This window comes from Gambusia affinis, linkage group LG14 (genome assembly GCF_019740435.1).
Source record: "Gambusia affinis linkage group LG14, SWU_Gaff_1.0, whole genome shotgun sequence".
NCBI classification, from domain to species: domain Eukaryota; kingdom Metazoa; phylum Chordata; class Actinopteri; order Cyprinodontiformes; family Poeciliidae; genus Gambusia; species Gambusia affinis.
In genome coordinates, this window is record NC_057881.1 from 27,374,289 (window position 1) to 27,392,756 (window position 18,468).

At 34.5% G+C, this 18,468-nt stretch overlaps 1 protein-coding gene and 1 pseudogene across 1 annotated transcript; both read right to left on the reverse strand.

The window, feature by feature from the left end:
* Positions 1-418: 418 nt before the first annotated feature.
* Positions 419-7,873, reverse strand: LOC122844012 (annotated as a pseudogene).
* A 2,253-nt stretch (positions 7,874-10,126) lies between these two features.
* Positions 10,127-18,166, reverse strand: LOC122844009 (H-2 class I histocompatibility antigen, Q9 alpha chain-like). Its single transcript, XM_044139213.1, has 8 exons — positions 18,014-18,166; positions 14,148-14,414; positions 13,375-13,653; positions 12,774-13,076; positions 12,433-12,528; positions 11,393-11,410; positions 11,169-11,249; positions 10,127-10,744 (listed from the first exon to the last, which is right to left on the reverse strand). Exons 1-7 carry the CDS (start codon positions 18,063-18,065, stop codon positions 11,197-11,199), a joined length of 1,068 nt encoding a protein of 355 aa, XP_043995148.1. The 5' UTR covers positions 18,066-18,166; the 3' UTR covers positions 10,127-10,744; positions 11,169-11,196.
* Positions 18,167-18,468: the final 302 nt, after the last annotated feature.

Consider the following 18,468-nt stretch of genomic DNA (forward strand, 5'->3'; position numbering starts at 1 on the left):
CTGCAAACATATGTTTAAAAAGAAACAAATCATTGCAATTAAGACAAGCAGATTTGGTTGTTTACTCTGTAAAAGTTATAAACATTTTGTTATTTAAAGGTGGAAACTCTGCAACAGGTTTTTGTTTGGGTTTATTTTTTTTTTTTGTCTACCCAACACGCCCCTCCATTACCTTCTATCTGTTAATGTCAATAAATCAATATCAGATAAATCACCTGTCTGTAGATGTTTTAACTGAGGAATCTTTTAATTAATTTATCATTGTGTCTTTTTCTGTTTTTGATGTCAATATTCTGTAACCTCTGTGTTCTGATCCCAGACTTAACCAGGATTCTCTTGAAAAATAGATTTTTAATCTCAATGAGATTTTCCTGGTGAAATAAATTTTAAATAATAATAATAAAAAAAGATTAGAACATTTTAATATAACAACATATAAAAGCATTTTATTGATTTCAAATACAGACATTCAGTATTTTGTATTATTCGAACAAAAAGAACCAAAAACAAATAAAAGCAGCTCATATTGTAACAAACATTTCTATAAAAGTTTCATGGGTCAATGTGGAATCTGAGATGTTTGTACAACTTGTTTTTGATTTCACATGCTAAAAAAATTTATTAATTAACAACTTTTCAAAAAGCACCACCTCACCAACTATATATTATTAAACATTTAACGTCTAAAATACTGCTAGAAAAATTAACTTTTTCAAAAATAAAAAATTAAGCCTCAATGTTTTCATACTAAAACTCATCTGGCACAGCAGAACAGAATCAAGTCATTATTGTGGAAAAAAAAATTATTGTGTTGTTTTCAAAACCTCTTGTAGACAATATTTGAAAAGAAAGTCCATATAATATGGAGATCACTGAAAATTACATCTGATGTTTTATTTAGATGCAGAAATCCAGGAAAACTCAGATTTTGGTGTCCAAGGTTCTCATTTGTTAGGGTTTTGTTTGCTGTTGAAACAATTCAATAAGCAGAAATGTTAAATAAAGTGTTTCCATGTCATGTAAATAGATATTGTATAATAAAACAATGTCACATACAATACACTGAAAAAGAAACAAGTTTTAACAATGGGATCTTACCATTGTAGCAACAGTTTGTCTGATGAGGAACTACTGTCTGAACTTGAACTTGAACCAATTCCGAACTTGATAAAATAGAAAATAAAAACAGTTTGTGTGTATAGTAAATTTTAATTTGACTGTTTTTCAGTTTCTTCTATTGTCAGATGAAACCTTTATTAGTGAAACTAAATCTCTGGCTCTGAGTTTGGTGATCTGTGGTTGTTTAATGAACACAGTATGGATTTATCATTCTCCCATAAAGCAAATCACATTAAAATATCATGCAGAGATTTTCTCTGTACAATCATGCAGAGTGGTTGCTGGTTCTACATGATCCTGGTTCTATTGCTTACTTACAACACTGTCTCCTTTCATTTCCCCTCCTTCCTCCATTTTTATTATCTAGTAATAAGATCATAAACTCTTAACTCACTGTTAAATCACAAAGATCTGAAATCAGTCTCTCTGATGTAGTTCAGCTACAGAAAAATCCATCTTGCAATTCTTACAATTTGACAAGAGGTATTATTGAGATTTCATTTCATCTATTTTCATGAGTTTTAAAAATGTACTGTGGATCACAGAAAATATTACTAATTGAGACAAAGACGACAAAAATCTGACCAAACATTTTAAATACTTACTGGCATCAAGTATACGCACTGAAATAAAAAAGAAGAGATTGATCAATTATTTGTTTATAATATTTTACATCTACAACAAACAGAATCAAATATTTTTGTTAGAAATGTTTTATTACCCTGATAAAATATTTTATTCTTAAATGTCTAGTTTACATTAGATATAAGCAGAAAATCTACATAATTTGGAGAAATAAAGGTTTAAAAACAGAATTAAATGTGTAAATTACTTATAAAATGTTTCACCTCGTAAACCGAGTAACTGAAATAAATGAAACTTTCAATAAAATTCTAGTGTATTAAATATGACTGAATATTCATTGTAATGTCAAGTTTCCATTGCAAATTAGTTAATTGTGATTCAGCAATGGACAATTTAAAGTTTTTTACTACAACAAATGTACAAAAAATGAATTTATTAAGCTTTAGTTCTTAATAAATTCAAGAACTAAAGCATTTCTACATTAAAGTGCATGCTCTAAATTTTTAATTTTTAATTTTATTCTCACCTTCATTGGTCTTGATTTTGATTTTTTCCAGTTTGGTGACAAGATCTTCTCTGACTCCAGAGAGCTGAAACACACATTCATACTTGTTCCAGTCTTCAGGTGGAACAGATGACAGATCGATGTCAACATTCATCTGGAAGGTCCCGTCATTGTTAGAGAGAATCTCTCCTTTAATCACTCCATCATGAATCTCCTCTCCATCTTTCCTCCAGAACATTTCTGCTATGTTAGGATAGAAACCTGAAGCGAAGCAGCTGACTGGAGAGGATTGATTCTTCTGGAGGAGAAACACTGATGGAAGAACTGCAGAATATATAAAGAAAACATTTTAAGTTTCTTTATAAAGATAAACATTATTTTTTTGTAACTCAGTTTAATTTAAACAATATGCATTTCAATATACTGTGAAAGGTTGGTAAGTTTATTCTGAACAAGGTTGTCTGATGTGGAAGGAAACAAATGTTGACTGATATGACAATGCAGGAAAAACTTGTTGCAAAGGCCAATAATTGCATGGAAAATGTGACAGAGATGTTTATACAAAACAAGGTTCACACATAAATACTTTGCATTTTGCAATACCTGTTTTCATCAGGGAGTTTCTCCCATAGTTCACATATTTCTTCAGCCACTCAACACAAGTCTGAGTTAAGTAGAACATCTCATGTTCTATAGCAGCTCTATTGTTATTCCACTTTAGTATGGTGATGACAGCTTGGTGCTTTGGAGCGATCCATTAATGTGTCTGTGGATCCAGTATGATGAAATCTTCTCCATCATAACCAAACTGATCATAACCTTTGACCTCTCCAGTCTCATCATCCCACTCACAGCCATACATCTGCTGAAAGACGTGAACTCCTGAGACAAAGAGACATCAGTGAGTTTAAAACACATTCAATTAATTTGTTCCTAATGTATTTCAGTTTAATACTGTTCTATCAAAAATAAACTCCTAAACATTTGAGTAAATAAATTAAAAAATATTAACTTTCCATTTATGACCCCCTCAAAAATGATGTGTTTTAATTTATTATGTGTTCATAACATTTTATGGGACAACAGCAACAAATAATAAAAGATTTACTGCTTTATGTTCCAATAGTTTAATGTTATGGAATTTAAGACAAGAATTTCAATAGAAACAATTTTTAGGATCAATTTTCAAAATACAGAGAAACACAGAAAAATACTAATTTGACTGAAATTTACTGAATTAAAAAAAGATGTAAATACCTTCGAATACACAATAACTAAAATCATGTGTAAAATAATCACTGACATAATAATTTACACAAACAATGTGGGAAACATAAAAAATATGTGAAATGTACAAAGTGAATCATGAACAAACCTTCAGTCTGGTTGAAACGTAGTTTGGCAATTTGGAGGCTGATTTTGAAGGTTTGCTGTTTACTCAGACATGTTGCTGTTTCCTCCTGCCAGTAATCTGGATATTCTAAATTCACTTCATTCATCCAATCCTGTTTAGGGATGTTTTCATTTGTTCTGCTGTCACAGTAACTTATCTGATCTTCATCCACCAACCCAACAGAGACGTATGATGGGAAGTTTTCTATTCCTGAAGATGCCGTGTAGAAATACTTCAGAGAGTGGATCACTGTAAGAAAAACATATTTCTGAATATTTTAACTTTATTACTCATATCTAACATAAACCCACTTCATCAGGTTCTGTTCTGATAGATGAAAAAATATAAAACACATCTAGTTTTTTATACTATTAGTTAAAGAATAAACACAGAAAAAGGTTTAATGTGCTTTATAGTCACAGTGACAACAAGACTATTTCTGTAAACTGAACACTCAGATCATGTGGTTCTGCACAAAAAACAGAACAGAAACACAAGAGAGGAAAATGTCAGGAGGGAGATCGCTGCACTGATAATTATTGCATGTAAAGTAAGTGATTATCATTAGCAAAATAAAAACTGTTAACTTTTTATTAAATTCAGTGCTTTGTTTCATTTTGGCTGGTAGGTGTGGATGTGCCAAAACTTTCTTCAGTGAACAGAAACAAAACTAAAGTTATTATCTTTGGACCTAAAGAGGAACAATCTAAAGTCAAAAAACAGCTTCAGTTATTACAACTACATTCAGCAATCAGCCAGAAACCTGGGAGTAGTGATGAACTCTGACCTGAACCTCCAGAGTCACATAAAGACAGTTACAAAGTCGGCCTTCTATCACCTGAATAACATCTCCAGGATTAAAGGACTAATGTCTCAGTGAGATCTAGAGATCCTAGAGTTCCTCTAAATCTAGACTAAAAACTCAGATGTTTAGAGTTGCTTTTGAAAATAATCATGAAACAATAATCAATAATCTGATGTGTAATGAGAACAAAATGTAATGTTGTTGACTGTGTGCTCTATGACTGTATTTTTGTCTTTTTGTCTTTTTATGATGTAACGCATTTTGAAATCCCTTGCTGCTGAAAGGTGCTATACAAATAAAATTTGATTTGACGCTAAACTCTAACTGAAGAATTAAAATCTGAAAAAATATTGGGGCTTAAAATGTGAATGGAAAATCCTCAATAAGTCTTAAACTTTATCCAAAATGTTTATTAGACTGTGGAATAAGCGTCATAAACTCACTAACGGCCATTTCACATGTCGCCTAACCCAACATTGCTCTGACTTAACATGCTGCCATTTTGGATGTAGCCCAAGTCGATCATCTAGTAAATGTAAAAAAATAATAACATAGGGTTTTTTAAAAAGTAAGAAAAAAAACTTAACAGCCGGTCCATTTTGTTTAATTTTGGACAATTATATTTTAAATAAGTGAGTAAAATGTTTAACATTCAGTATCCAGTACCAGAACCTATTGTCAAACGAACATAAAAAACAAACAAAACACAAAGTTCTTATAACAACACCGATCTTTAAATATTTAAAATGTCTAACTCACCTGCGGTAGAACCTTGAATTCCCACTAGAATCAGAAACATTAAAAGCGACATTTCGCCGATGTCGGTTTAAATGCTGAGCTCCAGTTTCAAGCAGCTTATTTCCTCTTTCTTGTGAAGAGACTGAAAAGTTAAACAAGGAAGAAGAAGCAAGTCAGGCGTGTATCTGAAGATCAACAGGATTAAGAGTCACTTAAATCTGGGTAAAACAGCGTTAAGGAAGTGAAAGTTTAGTGTAGAAGGGAAATTAAAATGCCAGACACATTGCACTAAATGTAGAGTCCAATGTAAAAAAAAAAAAAAGTTTGAATGATGTTTTTTTTATTTTTTTGTTATAATAAGAACGACTGAATATAAGATGTAGGTTAAAATTTATTTCACAAATTCCCTTTTTCCCTGTTTCCTTTACTATTATTTTTATTTCTCTTTAGTTCTTGCTTATATATTTATAGTGTCATTTCTTTGTGCAAAAATATGACCAATAATTTAATAGTAATTTTAGGTTGTTTTAAAAATAAATTTACTTGTTACATGTCTAAAATAGGGCTGCACAGTGGCGCAGTTGGTAGAGCTGTTGCCTTGCAGCAAGAAGGTCCTGGGTTCGATTCCCGGCCCGGGGTCTTTCTGCATGGAGTTTGCATGTTCTCCCTGTGCATGGTGGGTTCTCTCCGGGTTCTCCAGCTTCCTCCCACAGTCCAAAAACATGACTGTCAGGTTAATTGGTCTCTCTAAATTCTCCCTGGGTGTGAGTGTGAGTGTGAATGGTTGTGTGTCCTGTTTGTCTCTGTGTTGCCTGGCGACAGACTGGCGACCTGTCCAGGGTGACCCCACCTCTCGCCCAGAAGGTAGCTGGAGAGGAACCAGCAACCCTCCCAACCCCACTAGTGACAAGGGTGAACAGAAAATGGATGGATGGATGGATAGATGGATAAAATATTACGCAACAACAAAAACTGTCACAAAATATTTTGGTTAGTCAGTGCCTGGTCACAGACCAACCAAACTAAACTCAAACCATTGGAAAGTCTCTATTCAATTTAAATTCAGAAATACTTCATTGATCTCAAAGGAACATTAAATGTAGCTGTAAATCATTAATTCAGATTGTATTCTTTATACTTTTACTGACTCTTTGTCAGGGCATGAAGTTCATCCATCTTGTTCGCTGTAATCCAGGTTCAACACCGGGTTACCAAATTACATTGTTGTTGTTCTCCTGAGGTCCATACAAAAGGCGATGAAGTTATGTCACTTCCTATTTTCTCACTTCCTCTATCAGACTGAGAAGCCTGTTTGAAAGGGTTTCAAACTTTTCTACAATCAGCAGTGAGTTCCTCATGTTCAGTAATTAGTAAAACCTCTTATTGATCTAACCGATCTTACAAAGTCATCTCACAAACTCTCCTTTTGCTGCCAGTTAAAGCTAAATATGTTAGCTCTACTCTATACCAACCATAGCAGCTGCTCACCAGAACACAAGCTTTGGACCCATTTACACTTTGAGAAACAAGGTTTGTACTATTTAATGAGTTTGTCTTATGTAATAGGATGAAATCAAGTAATTGCAATAATATTTTTACTGCCATAATTTTAGTTGACATGTTTTATTTTGTATTATTTATATTTTTGTTATTATGACTCTTATTTTGAAAGGTTAAAGTAGGAGTGGAATCCAGCATGTTGCTAGGGAACCAGAGAAAGAAGACGCAATATGAAAGCATAGCTTTAACAAGTGGCTGTAAAGGGTAATTTAAGTTTAAGAATTTATTTATTAACCTCATTTCTACCTCGAAAGGAAGGGTCAGCCAGCGAGGTATGTTTATATGTATTTATATAATTTTTTATGTCGTTACTGACACCGTTTCACTTAAGTTTATGTTGTATTTTAGTTAGATGGGTGTTGGTGTCAGTGGAACAAAGTGAAATTGTACCAAAGCAACTTTAGAGATTGACATTAAAGCTGACTTCACACCAGCAGTTCAACAAACTCTTTATTGCCGTTAAGAAGAACAGGTGGAAGTGACAAATATATTTATTGTTTTCTATGAAAACAAGATGAAAGCTAAAGGTAACCAATCATTTGTTTTGGTCATTTTAAGTTGAGGTGTTGTTCATACTACAGCTCAGATTTTTTTTTTGTTTTTTTGGACTGACTTCATTTCCCTGTGGGATCTCTGCTTGTTTGTTTTGCTCCTGATTTGACTATAATTAATTTTCCCCTCTAAACGTCGTCTTTGGGGTCAATAGGATAATTTTCTTGTGATGTGAAACTCCTGAACCTAGACTATAAAATTAAACTATTCAGTTTGATTAAGAAACCCAGTAAACTGGTTACACAGGTAACGATCTCATGTTACCTGTTATGATAAATGAAAGAGACGGTTTGAACTTTCTCCTTCTGTCTCTCCTCTTTGCTCCTGCACACAGGAAAACGTTCAGATTCAGATAAATGTTTCCAGCAACATCTGAACTTCATTGAAGACAATATTGAAGAACAAGCAATGAGTGTAACCATGGTAACACATCAACTGCACTGGGATATTGAGTTCCAGTGCTGTTGATGTTTATAATCGGGGTTAAACTGAGTTCATCTGGTTCCAAAGTGTAAAAACTGACTTGATGTTTGGATCTGAACTATTTCTCTCAAACTGACTTTTCTACAATACTCTAACTTTGCCTGATATCAATATGATACTAAAATAATTGTTGTATGAACTTATGAAAATCAGATAATTTATATATACATTATATTATAAATACATTATATTATAAATACATTATATTATACTGCCCACCTCTATTTGTCATTAGTTTGTACTCAGTGGTTTTGGCTGTTGATGTAAAACTTTATCATTTTTCCCACTATAATAATCAAAGATTTTCCAGAAAATATTTTAGTGATTCACAATATTGCAGAGAATTTTTCTTCACTGCTGGAACATCAAGGCCTACAAAAGTTCACCTTGGAGATCCAAATTGGCCAATGAGTCCTTCACTGCTGAGGGCTCATCATCTTCAAGTGAAGGAATTTGTCTTTAATATTTTCTTAATTGTAATTAATTTTCCAAGGCGCAGATGGAGCACCAGCTCACAAGATCTGTTACGGCCCAACACCTTGTTTCTGTGTGTGCATCCACAGCACTGCTTTCCTTTCTTTTAGAAATGGTTATTGTAACATTGTTTTGCTTTAAAAAAGAGCTTAATTGCTTTTCAATCTGTACTTTTATTAGTAGATAAGATAGATAGATAAATCTTTATTGTCATTGTCACAAGAACAACCAAATATAAAAAGTGCCATCAGTCAGTGCATATGCTTAAAATTAACTATCTCACAATTTACACACAATGTAAGAAATACATAACAAATAACTGATAAAAAACTAATAAATAAGAATAGCCACATTCTCGCACACACATCATACATGATGATTAATGGTTGTTTTTGATTGCATTTAGTTTTGTTATTGCTGTAGGGTAAAAACTGTCTCTGAGACGGTTGGTTCTTGTTCTGATTGCTCTGTATCGTCTGCCTGAAGGCAGCAGTGAGAACAGAGAACGTCTGGGGTGTGATGTGTTGTGCTTTCTTTAGACAGCGGTCGCTCTGCAAGTCCTCCAGTGAGGGTAGAGGGCAGCCAATGATTTTTTTGGGCTGTATTCACAACCCTTTGGAGAGCTTTCCTTTGAGCCGCAGTGCTGCTGTTATACCATACACAGATACAGTAAGTCAGTATGCTCTCTATGGAGTACTTGTAGAAGGACACCAACAGTTTCTCCTTGATGTTGTACTTCCTGAGAACCCTCAGGAAGTACAGTTTTTGCTGGGCCTTTTTTGTTCATGTTCCATGTGAGGCTTTGCTCAATGTGGACCCCCAGGAAACAGAAGTCAGCCACCCTCTCCACACATTTTCCCCCAATGGTTAGTGGTGCAATGTTTGTTTTTTTTCTCCTGTAGTCTATTATGAGTTCTTTTGTCTTTGAGTTGTTGAGGAGCAGATTGTTCTCCCTGCAGCACACTGCCAGCGGCTCCACCTCACCCCTGTAGGTGGACTCGTCGCCTCCTGAGATGAGCCCCACCACTGTGGTGTCATCAGCAAACTTGATGATGGTGTTGCTGTGGTGGGCAGAGATGCAGTCGTATGTGTACAGACAATAGAGCAGGAGGCTCAGCACACAGCCCTGTGGAGAGCCAGTACTAAGGCTGAGGGCAGTGGATGTTTGTTTGTCCACCCTAACTCTCTGCTGTCGGTTGGTCAGGAAGCTCATAATCCACATGCAGGTGGAGTGAGGGAGACCCAGGTACCCCAATTTGTCCACCAGTCTGTGAGGGAGGATGGTATGAAGAGCAGAGCCGTAGTCTACAAAGAGCATCCGCACATAGCTCCCCTGCTGCCCCAGATGTGACAGAGCAGCATGGAGGGCTGTGGTCACAGCGTCCTCTGTGGATCTGTTGGTTCTGTAGGCGAACTGGTGGGGGTCAGAGCCAGGAGGGAGAAGTGCTGTGATGTGACCCCGGACCAGTTTTTCAAAAAACTTCGTCACCACAGGGGTTAGTGCCACTGGCCAGTAGTTGTTGAGGCAAGAGATGTGAGGTTTCTTGAGTATGGGGACTATGGTGGAAGATTTCAGGCAGGATGGGACTGTAGACTACTTCTCAGTCCAAGGCTCATAGGAATGGTTGAAAATGGCATAATGAGAAGCATTGTTGTGAAGATGTGCTGAAGACAGAGTGTCTGAAAGAGTAGGAACTTCTTAAAAAACAGGTCCAAACTCAGCACTATGCCAATTTTCTTAAATGAAGTGATGTATATAAAACATTTAGATTTTTTCTTAACTGTGCCAAACAATGGCGCTATATGTCTGGAAAAAAAGCTATACCTGTCATTAAAGTGAACAAGAAACTCTTGCCTCTGATCTACACACTGAAACTCAATTATGTCTAATAATATAAAAGACAAAGAACAGTTGGGTTATATGGAAGTTTATTTAAAAGCAAACCAAATTTACAAGAATAGATTCAACAGAACACCAACTTATTAAACTCAAGATAAGAAATTAAAGCCCAGATCAGGTCTATAAAAAAAGGAAAAAAATATTCCTTACTCAGTATTTTATTGTCTACATTATATAGAAATAACTGAAAAAATAAACAATAGAAACTTAACTAAAAGTGATGAAAGAAAAAAAATACAATTTACCCAAAATATTTATGAGAATCCGGTGATGATTGTCACATCTAGAAATCAAATCTACATGTTTAATCATCACTGTGATGCAAAACTTAACCCTGTTACTATATTACAGCTAGAAGTCTTAATGTTCTGGTAATTGATTGGATCAGAAAAGTTTCAACACGCATAAAGAAAACATAATATATTCCAGGTCAGATTTATATTTTTTTCTGCACACTTTACAAAGCGCTTCTCTGTCACCTGGTGAAAACTCGTGAAAACTTGTATTTTCTCATGGTGAGGCGCAAAATGACTCCCTAGTTCCCAACACGTTAGGCGCTTCCAACACTACGCATGCGCACAGCAGATCGGACGGCGGAATCGATCGAGTCCATCAACGTCAGCTCAGGTCCTGGGAGTAGATATAATTCTTAATACAGATTTTATAGTTGAACAAACTTAAAACAAAAAGTCAAAATCAATGTAAAATTCTAAATATATGAAAGGGGTCATGAAATGTTTTTGGTTTTTTTTGGAAAAATTTACTACCAAGTCATAATCTATTTGTTACCTATTACTACCTTTCACTATACAGCGTGGAAACCATGGTCATTTCCATGATCCTTTCCAAAGAGTAAAACTGAATAAACATCCTCCAAAAGTGGAGATTTAAGAGAATTTACAGTGCTTTACATTTAAGTGTCCAATGTAAAACTGTCAAACCATGTTTTTCTTTTTTTAAAAACATTCCTTCAACATTTACAGGTAAAAAATGTTTTTTACATACAGGTCTTATGTTTAATAAAAGAAGCTTCATTCAACCTTCAGCAACTCACTTGCATGTGTTGGTCTGTTTCTGCATTTTCATGCTTGTGGAAGAAATTTGGTTTCCTCAGGAGGCAGAGCGTTTACCACAGCTGTAACGTGAATAAATGTTTTGCTATAAACCAATGTAAAATGTACAGAAAATATTCTGAGGATGAAATATAAAATAGAAAAACTTTAGGAAATTACAGAGCTACAGATAAAAACAGATTAAATAGTAAGAGGCTTTACTTACGAGATGGTGGACGCTTGGCTGAAACAAATAGAAAAAAAACAACTTTAGATTTTCTCTGAAAAAAAAAGTCCTTTCACTTCTGCCGTTCTCTACAGAGACAACAACCCAGTGAGCATTTTAGATGAACATACCTCCAAATAATTCATAGACCTCCAGGCTAGATTTGGTAGATTTTTGGTTAAATGTGATACTTTTTGACATCCATAATTAGTTTTAGCTGACATCATCAGATTTTATTATAATTAAAGACAAAAAAAATCAACTTGTGAAACTCACTATCCCTCAGCTACTTTCTCCTACCACTAATATTAAGAAATATCTTTAATTGGATTAGTAATCTATTAGTTCACCAGATTTAGTGGGTCCAATTTGAATTGAGATCAGTTTTTACAATTAGAAATGATCAGTTTCTCATCTGCCTCAGAGATATTCTATGAGCTCTGAATAATCTGTGTTACAAACAAACTCAGTCACAGAGGAGCTCTGTTTGGAAATTACGATGCTGATTAACTGACATTTCTATTTTTAAATAAAGCAACAGCATTTCATATCTGGTCATATTCAGCAAACAGCAGCCTGTAAAGTTGAAATGTTTAAAGACGATTTAGATTAAGATCCAGTTCCAATTTTCAAGTACACTACAAATATTATATAATCATGTTTATCACACTTTTTTAAATTTTTGGTTCTCAAATAAAGAAAAGCTGAGCCTTTTTAAACAAACTTTACCTAATTACAATAATATCACATCTGAAATAAGGATTGAATTGTTTCACACTAACTCAAACGAAGCCGTCTTTGACTTTTTGATTAAGTTTTCTGTCACTTTTCCATATTTGTTTTACATGGCTGTAAATCTAAATTTAGATTACTTCTAGAAAGTATTGCTTGGTTTAAACCTAGGATAAATACGTAAGTATAAATCATGGCTAAACATCAGAATGACACTGTTTAAGTTGATATATAGCTTCAAAGTTTCTCACTTGGTAAAGCTCAACAATCAAAATACAGAAAAACAAAGACAAAAATGTCCAACTCACCGTTCCTCTTCTTGTAAATAATGAATCCAATCACAGCAATGAGACCAAGAACAGCCGCAGCAACAACAACAGGGATGATCAGATTGATGGTATTTGCTGTTGAGCAAAACAAACCAGGTCACAATCATGTCAAGGTTTCTTTATGCCATTTCATCTAAACACCATGACCAGGCTTTTGCTTTGTTCATATTTTGCTCGTTCTGGTTTCTGTTCTTCAATGTATTTTCTTTCAGAAACTATAATCGTATGTTATTTCATTAATAATTTGCAGCAATTTCCAAGTGTTATAAAGTTGTTATAGGGCTGCACACATGATATTGTCATTTTATATAATTACTTACATTCATTGGTCAAGATTCTTGTTTTCTCCAGTTTTTTGGTGATGTCTTCCTTGACTCCAGAGAGCTGAAACACACATTCATACTTGTTCCAGTCTCCAGTTGGGACAGATGACAGATCGATGTTAACATTCATCTGGAAGGTCCCGTCATTGTTGGGCTTGATCTCTCCTTTCTCCACACCATCATGAATCTCTTCTCCATCTTTCCTCCAGAACATTTCAGCTCTGTTAGGATAGAAACCTGAAGCGAAGCAACTGACTGGAGAGGATGGAGATTTCTGGAGGAGAGAAACTGAGGGACGATCTGCAGAATATGTAAAGACATTTATATATACAAAAACATTTTTAGATTCTTTATAAATATAAACATCCTTTGTTTGTAACTAATTTATTTAAGCAATTTACATCTCAATATCCAGTGAAGGTTGGTAAGTTAATTTCTGAAAAGGTGAACAAGATCATCTAATGTGAAAGGAAAAAGATGATGACTGAAATAACAATGCAGTAAGAACTTGTTGCAAAGGCTAATAATTCATGAAAACTGTGATGGAGACCTGTTCATAGAAAACATGTATTTTAAACTACATTACGTTTTGCAATACCTGTTTTCATCAGGGAGTTTCTCCCATAGTTCACATATTTCTTCAGCCAGTCAACACAAATCTGAGTTAAGTAGTTCTTCTCATATTGTACAGCATCTCTATTATGATCCCACTTTTGTATGGTGCTGACAGCTTGTGGTTTTGGAGCGATCCATTCTTGTGTCTTCAGGTCCAGTGCGATGAAATCTTCTCCATCATAACCAAACTGATCATAACCGTTGAGCTGTTGAGTTTCATCATCCCACTCACAGCCATACATCTGCTGATATATGTGAACTCCTAAGACAAAGAGACATCAGTGAGTTTAAAACACAATCAATTAATTTGTCCCAAGTGTATTTCAGAGTAAGACTGTTCTATCAAAAATAAACTCCTCAATTTTTGCACAAATTAACTAAATAAATGCTTTGAACAAAATGCCAACTTTGCATTTATGCCCCCCTCAAAAATAGTTTGTTTTGTTTATCATGTGTTCATAACTCTAAATGGGATAATACCCACAAATAATTAAACAGTTATACTGCTTTATGTTCCAAAATGTAATGTTATGGGTTTTAAGGCAGGAATTGTTATAAAACAGTTTCTAATGATCAAGTTTCAGAACACAGAGGAACGCAGAAAAAAATGTACTGGATTAGAAACAGAAGTAAAAACCTTTAGATGTACAAAAACTAAAATCATGTGTAAAATAATCACTGACATAATAATTTACACAAACAATGTGGGAAACCTAAAAAAATATGTGAAATGTACAAAGTGAATCATGAACAAACCTCCAGTCTGGTTGAAACGTTGTTTGGCAATTTGGAGGCTGATTTTGAAGGTTTGCTGTTTACTCAGACATGTTTCTGTTTCCTCCTTCCAGTAATTTGGATATTCTGATCTCACTTGATTCATCCAAACCTGTTTAGGGATGTTTTCATTTGTTCTGCTGTCACAGTGACTTATCTGAACTTCATCCACCAACCCAACAGAGACGTATGATGGGAAGTTTTCTATTCCTGAAGATGCCGTGTAGAAATACTTCAGAGAGTGGGTCACTGTAAGAAAAACATATTTCTGAATATTTTAACTTTATTACTCATATCTAATATAAACCCACTTCATCAGGTTCTGTTCTGATAGATGAAAATATATAAAACACATCTAGTTTTTTATATTTTGTTTACTTATCTGTCCAAAACATTTATGAGGTTTAAACAGGGTATTTTAGCAGCAACACAAGCTCACTTTGAAATAATGGATCTAACCTTTTGAAATGTTGAATATCTTTGTTAAATTGTCATAATTTTGTTATTAGTATACATTACATTTTCATCACACATTAATATTTAAGATATCAATCAGAATATTCTCATCAGAACCCCAGATTGACAATATTAAATGTTATTATTCTAAAACGTCTCTTATATCAACAGCAAAACCTTTCTCCATGTGGAAATCAGAAATTATTTCAACCATTAAAACTGTTAAAAGTCTCTCTCTTAAGCTTTTAATGGATTTCATTTTTTTATTTATAAGGAAATAAAAGGTCCACTGGAACCGTTTTATTCTTTAAACTGTTAGCAGATAAAGACACAACAGTTTTCTGGAGTTGATAACAGTTGCTAACCGTTTTCAAAAATACTCCATCCATTTTCTAACACCCTGGTCCCCTAGTGGGTTCGAGTGCCTGCTGGTTCCTCTCCAGCTAACGTTCCGGGCAAGAGGCGGGGTCACCCTGGACAGGTCAAAGTCTGTCACAGGGCGACACAGAGAATTTAGACAGAGGCCAATTAACCTCATGTCAACAGTCGTGTTTTTGGACTGTGGGAAGAAGCCAGAGAACCCAGAGAGAACCCAGCATGCACAAGGAGAACATGCAAACTCCATGCAGAAAAACCCCGGGCCGGGAATTGAACCCAGGACCTTCTTCCTGCAAGGCAACAGTGCTACCAACTGCTCCACTGTGCAGCCCACAAAAATACTCTATTAATCCCAAATTAAATGTTGGTGCAACTCATATTAATTCAAATTCTTCAGAGGTGTTGTAGAGGGTAATGGCTGTATTTCCTGTAGCAGTCTGTATCACAGCAAATCTGAGGAAGTCTCTAACTGACGACACCAAGACAGTCTAATGAAGAGGATGGTCTGGGCTGTCCATAATTTTCTTGGTTTTATGAAGAATCCGTCTTTGAATCATCATCTCCAGATAATATAGTTGTTATCAACACGGACAGAACAGATGGGACTTCCTGAGGAAACTACAATCCTTCAAGGTTTTCAATCAGTATAAAAAATGAAATCCATTAAAAGCTTAATAGACTGCAGATCTTCTATCAGTCTATTGTTGAGAACGTCATCTCTTCAGCCATCATCTATTGGCGCAGCAGCATCAGAACCAGGAACCTAAAAAGGCTCAACAGCCTGATAAAAAAAGCTGATTCTGTTCTGTTCTGGGATGACTGTGGAACCTCTGGAGACGATAACGCAAAGAGGGATTTTACATAAAATCAAGAAAATTACGGAAAACCCAGAATGTCTTCTATATAAAACTGTCTTGGGAAAACAGAGTGTCTTCAGTCAGAGGCTTCTTCAAATTCACTACAACACAGACTGCTACAAGAGATCTTTCCTGCCAACAACCATCAGCATCTACAGAAACTCTGAAGAATATTAATCAATGAGTTACAACAAAACTTAATGTCTCTTTGGGATCAACAAAGTATTTTTGAATTGGAAATTATTAACCAGCACAAAATACTTTAGCTCTGATTCAAACAGTTAAACAATTTCAATAATAGATCCTTAAATAATCAAGATGAAGTTTATCAAGTTTATGTTCTGACTCTCAGTTTTTCAAGTTTGCCTGTTTTTATTTGTATTTAATTAAAACTAAACTAATGTCAAAATCCTTCCAGGATAACAGCCTAGCAACATGTTTAACAATATTCTAATGAATATTTATAGAGAAAAAAACACATTAATGTGCCCTGATATACAGCATGTTTTGATGATGAACATTTACTGTAACTGCTACAGAGTCTGAGTGGAAAGTTTCAGACCACCTGCTTTCTGGAACAAACCAGAAATCTTTTCTAGTGTCTGAACTCCAACTTCTGACATGAAACTCAAAGGTGACAGCATTTAGTAAAAACTGGTGCAGATTCATAATGACAGGTTTAAAGAGGAATTTACAAAACCAGACGTAAACAGGTTACTAATAGAGTCCAACCATTCAGATCATTTATGCACCTGATAGCTGGACACAATGATTTAAAAATGATTCCTCATCTCTTTACTTCGTTCAGATTTTGATACATTAGAACTGAAGTGAATAGTAATGTGCTACTTTGCTCTTGTTTAACTTAATTATTACATAATACAGCAAGCTATAAAGTATTTCACTTTTAAAAAGGGAAATATTATTATATTAGAATTATCCTCTGCCCTAAAGCTGTCAACAAAATGGCTACAGTTAGTTAAAGAATAAACACAGAAAAAGGTTTAATGTGCTTTATAGTGACAGTGACAACAAGACTATTTCTGTAAACTGAACTGTCGGATCATGTGGTTCTGCACAAAGAACAGAACAGAAACACAAGAGAGGAAAATGTCAGGAGGGAGATCGCTGCACTGATAATTATTGCATGTAAAGTAAATGATTATCATTAGCAAAATAAAAACTGTTAACTTTTTATTAAATTCAGTGCTTTGTTTCATTTTGGCTGGTAGGTGTGGATGTGCCAAAACCTTCTTCAGTGAACAGAAACAAAACTAAAGTTATTATCTTTGGACCAAAAGAGGAACAATCTAAAGTCAAAAAACAGCTTCAGTTATTACAACTAAAACCAGCGATTAGCCAGAAACCTGGGAGTAGTGATGAACTCTGACCTGAACCTTCAAAAATACATAGACAGTTACAAAGACGGCCTTCTATCACCTGAATAACATTTCCAGGATTAAAGGACTAATGTCTCAGTGAGATCTAGAGATCCTAGAGTTACTTTAAATCTAGACTAAAAACCCAGATGTTTAGAGTTGCTTTTTAAAATAATCATGAAACAATAATCAATAATCTGATGTGTAATGAGAACAAAATGTAATGTTGACTGTGTGCTCTATGACTGTATTTTTGTCTTTTTATGATGTAACGCATTTTGAAATCCCTTGCTGCTGAAAGGTGCTATACAAATAAAATTTGATTTGACGCTAAACTCTAACTGAAGAAGCATTAAAATCTGAAAAAACATTGGGGCTTAAAATGTGAATGGAAAATCCTCAATAAGTCTTAAACTTTATCCAAAATGTTTATTAAACTTTGGAATAAGCGTTATAAACTCACTAACGGCCATTTCACATGTCGCCTAACCCAACATTGCTCTGACTTAACATGCTGCCATTTTGGATGTAGCCCAAGTCGATCATCTAGTAAATGTAAAAAAATAATAACATAGAGTTTTTAAAAAAGTAAGAAAAAAACTTAACAGCCGGTCCAATTTGTTTAATTTTAGACTATTATAATTTAAATAAATGAGTAAAATGTTTAACATTCGACATCCAGTACCAGAACCTATTGTCAAACGAACATAAAAAACAAACAAAACACAAAGTTCTTATAACAACACTGATCTTTAAATATTTAAAATGTCTAACTCACCTGCGGTAGAACCTTGAATTCCCACTAGAATCAGAAACATTAAAAGCGACATTTCGCCGATGTCGGTTTACATCGGCGAAATGGCGCTTTTAATGCTTAGCTCTAGTTTGAGGCAGCTGTTTTCCTCTTTCGTGAGAACAGACTGAAAAGTTAAACAAGGAAGAAGAAGAAGCAGGAAGCTGGGTGTGTGTCTGAAGAGCAGCTTTCAGCCAATGAGAGCGTCCTGTGTGCAAGCGTCACTTAAATCTGGGTTAAACAGCGTTATAAAGGTTTGTTCACGAAAGTGAAAATTAACTGTTTATCTGTTAGGTCAACTTATGGAATCTGATATTTTTTCTATTAAGTTCAGTTTGGAAGGGAAATTAAAATATAAGACAAAATGCACTAAATGTAGTGTTCATTGTAAAAAAAAAAAAAGTTTCAATGTTTTTTTTGTTGTTAAAATAAGAAAGACT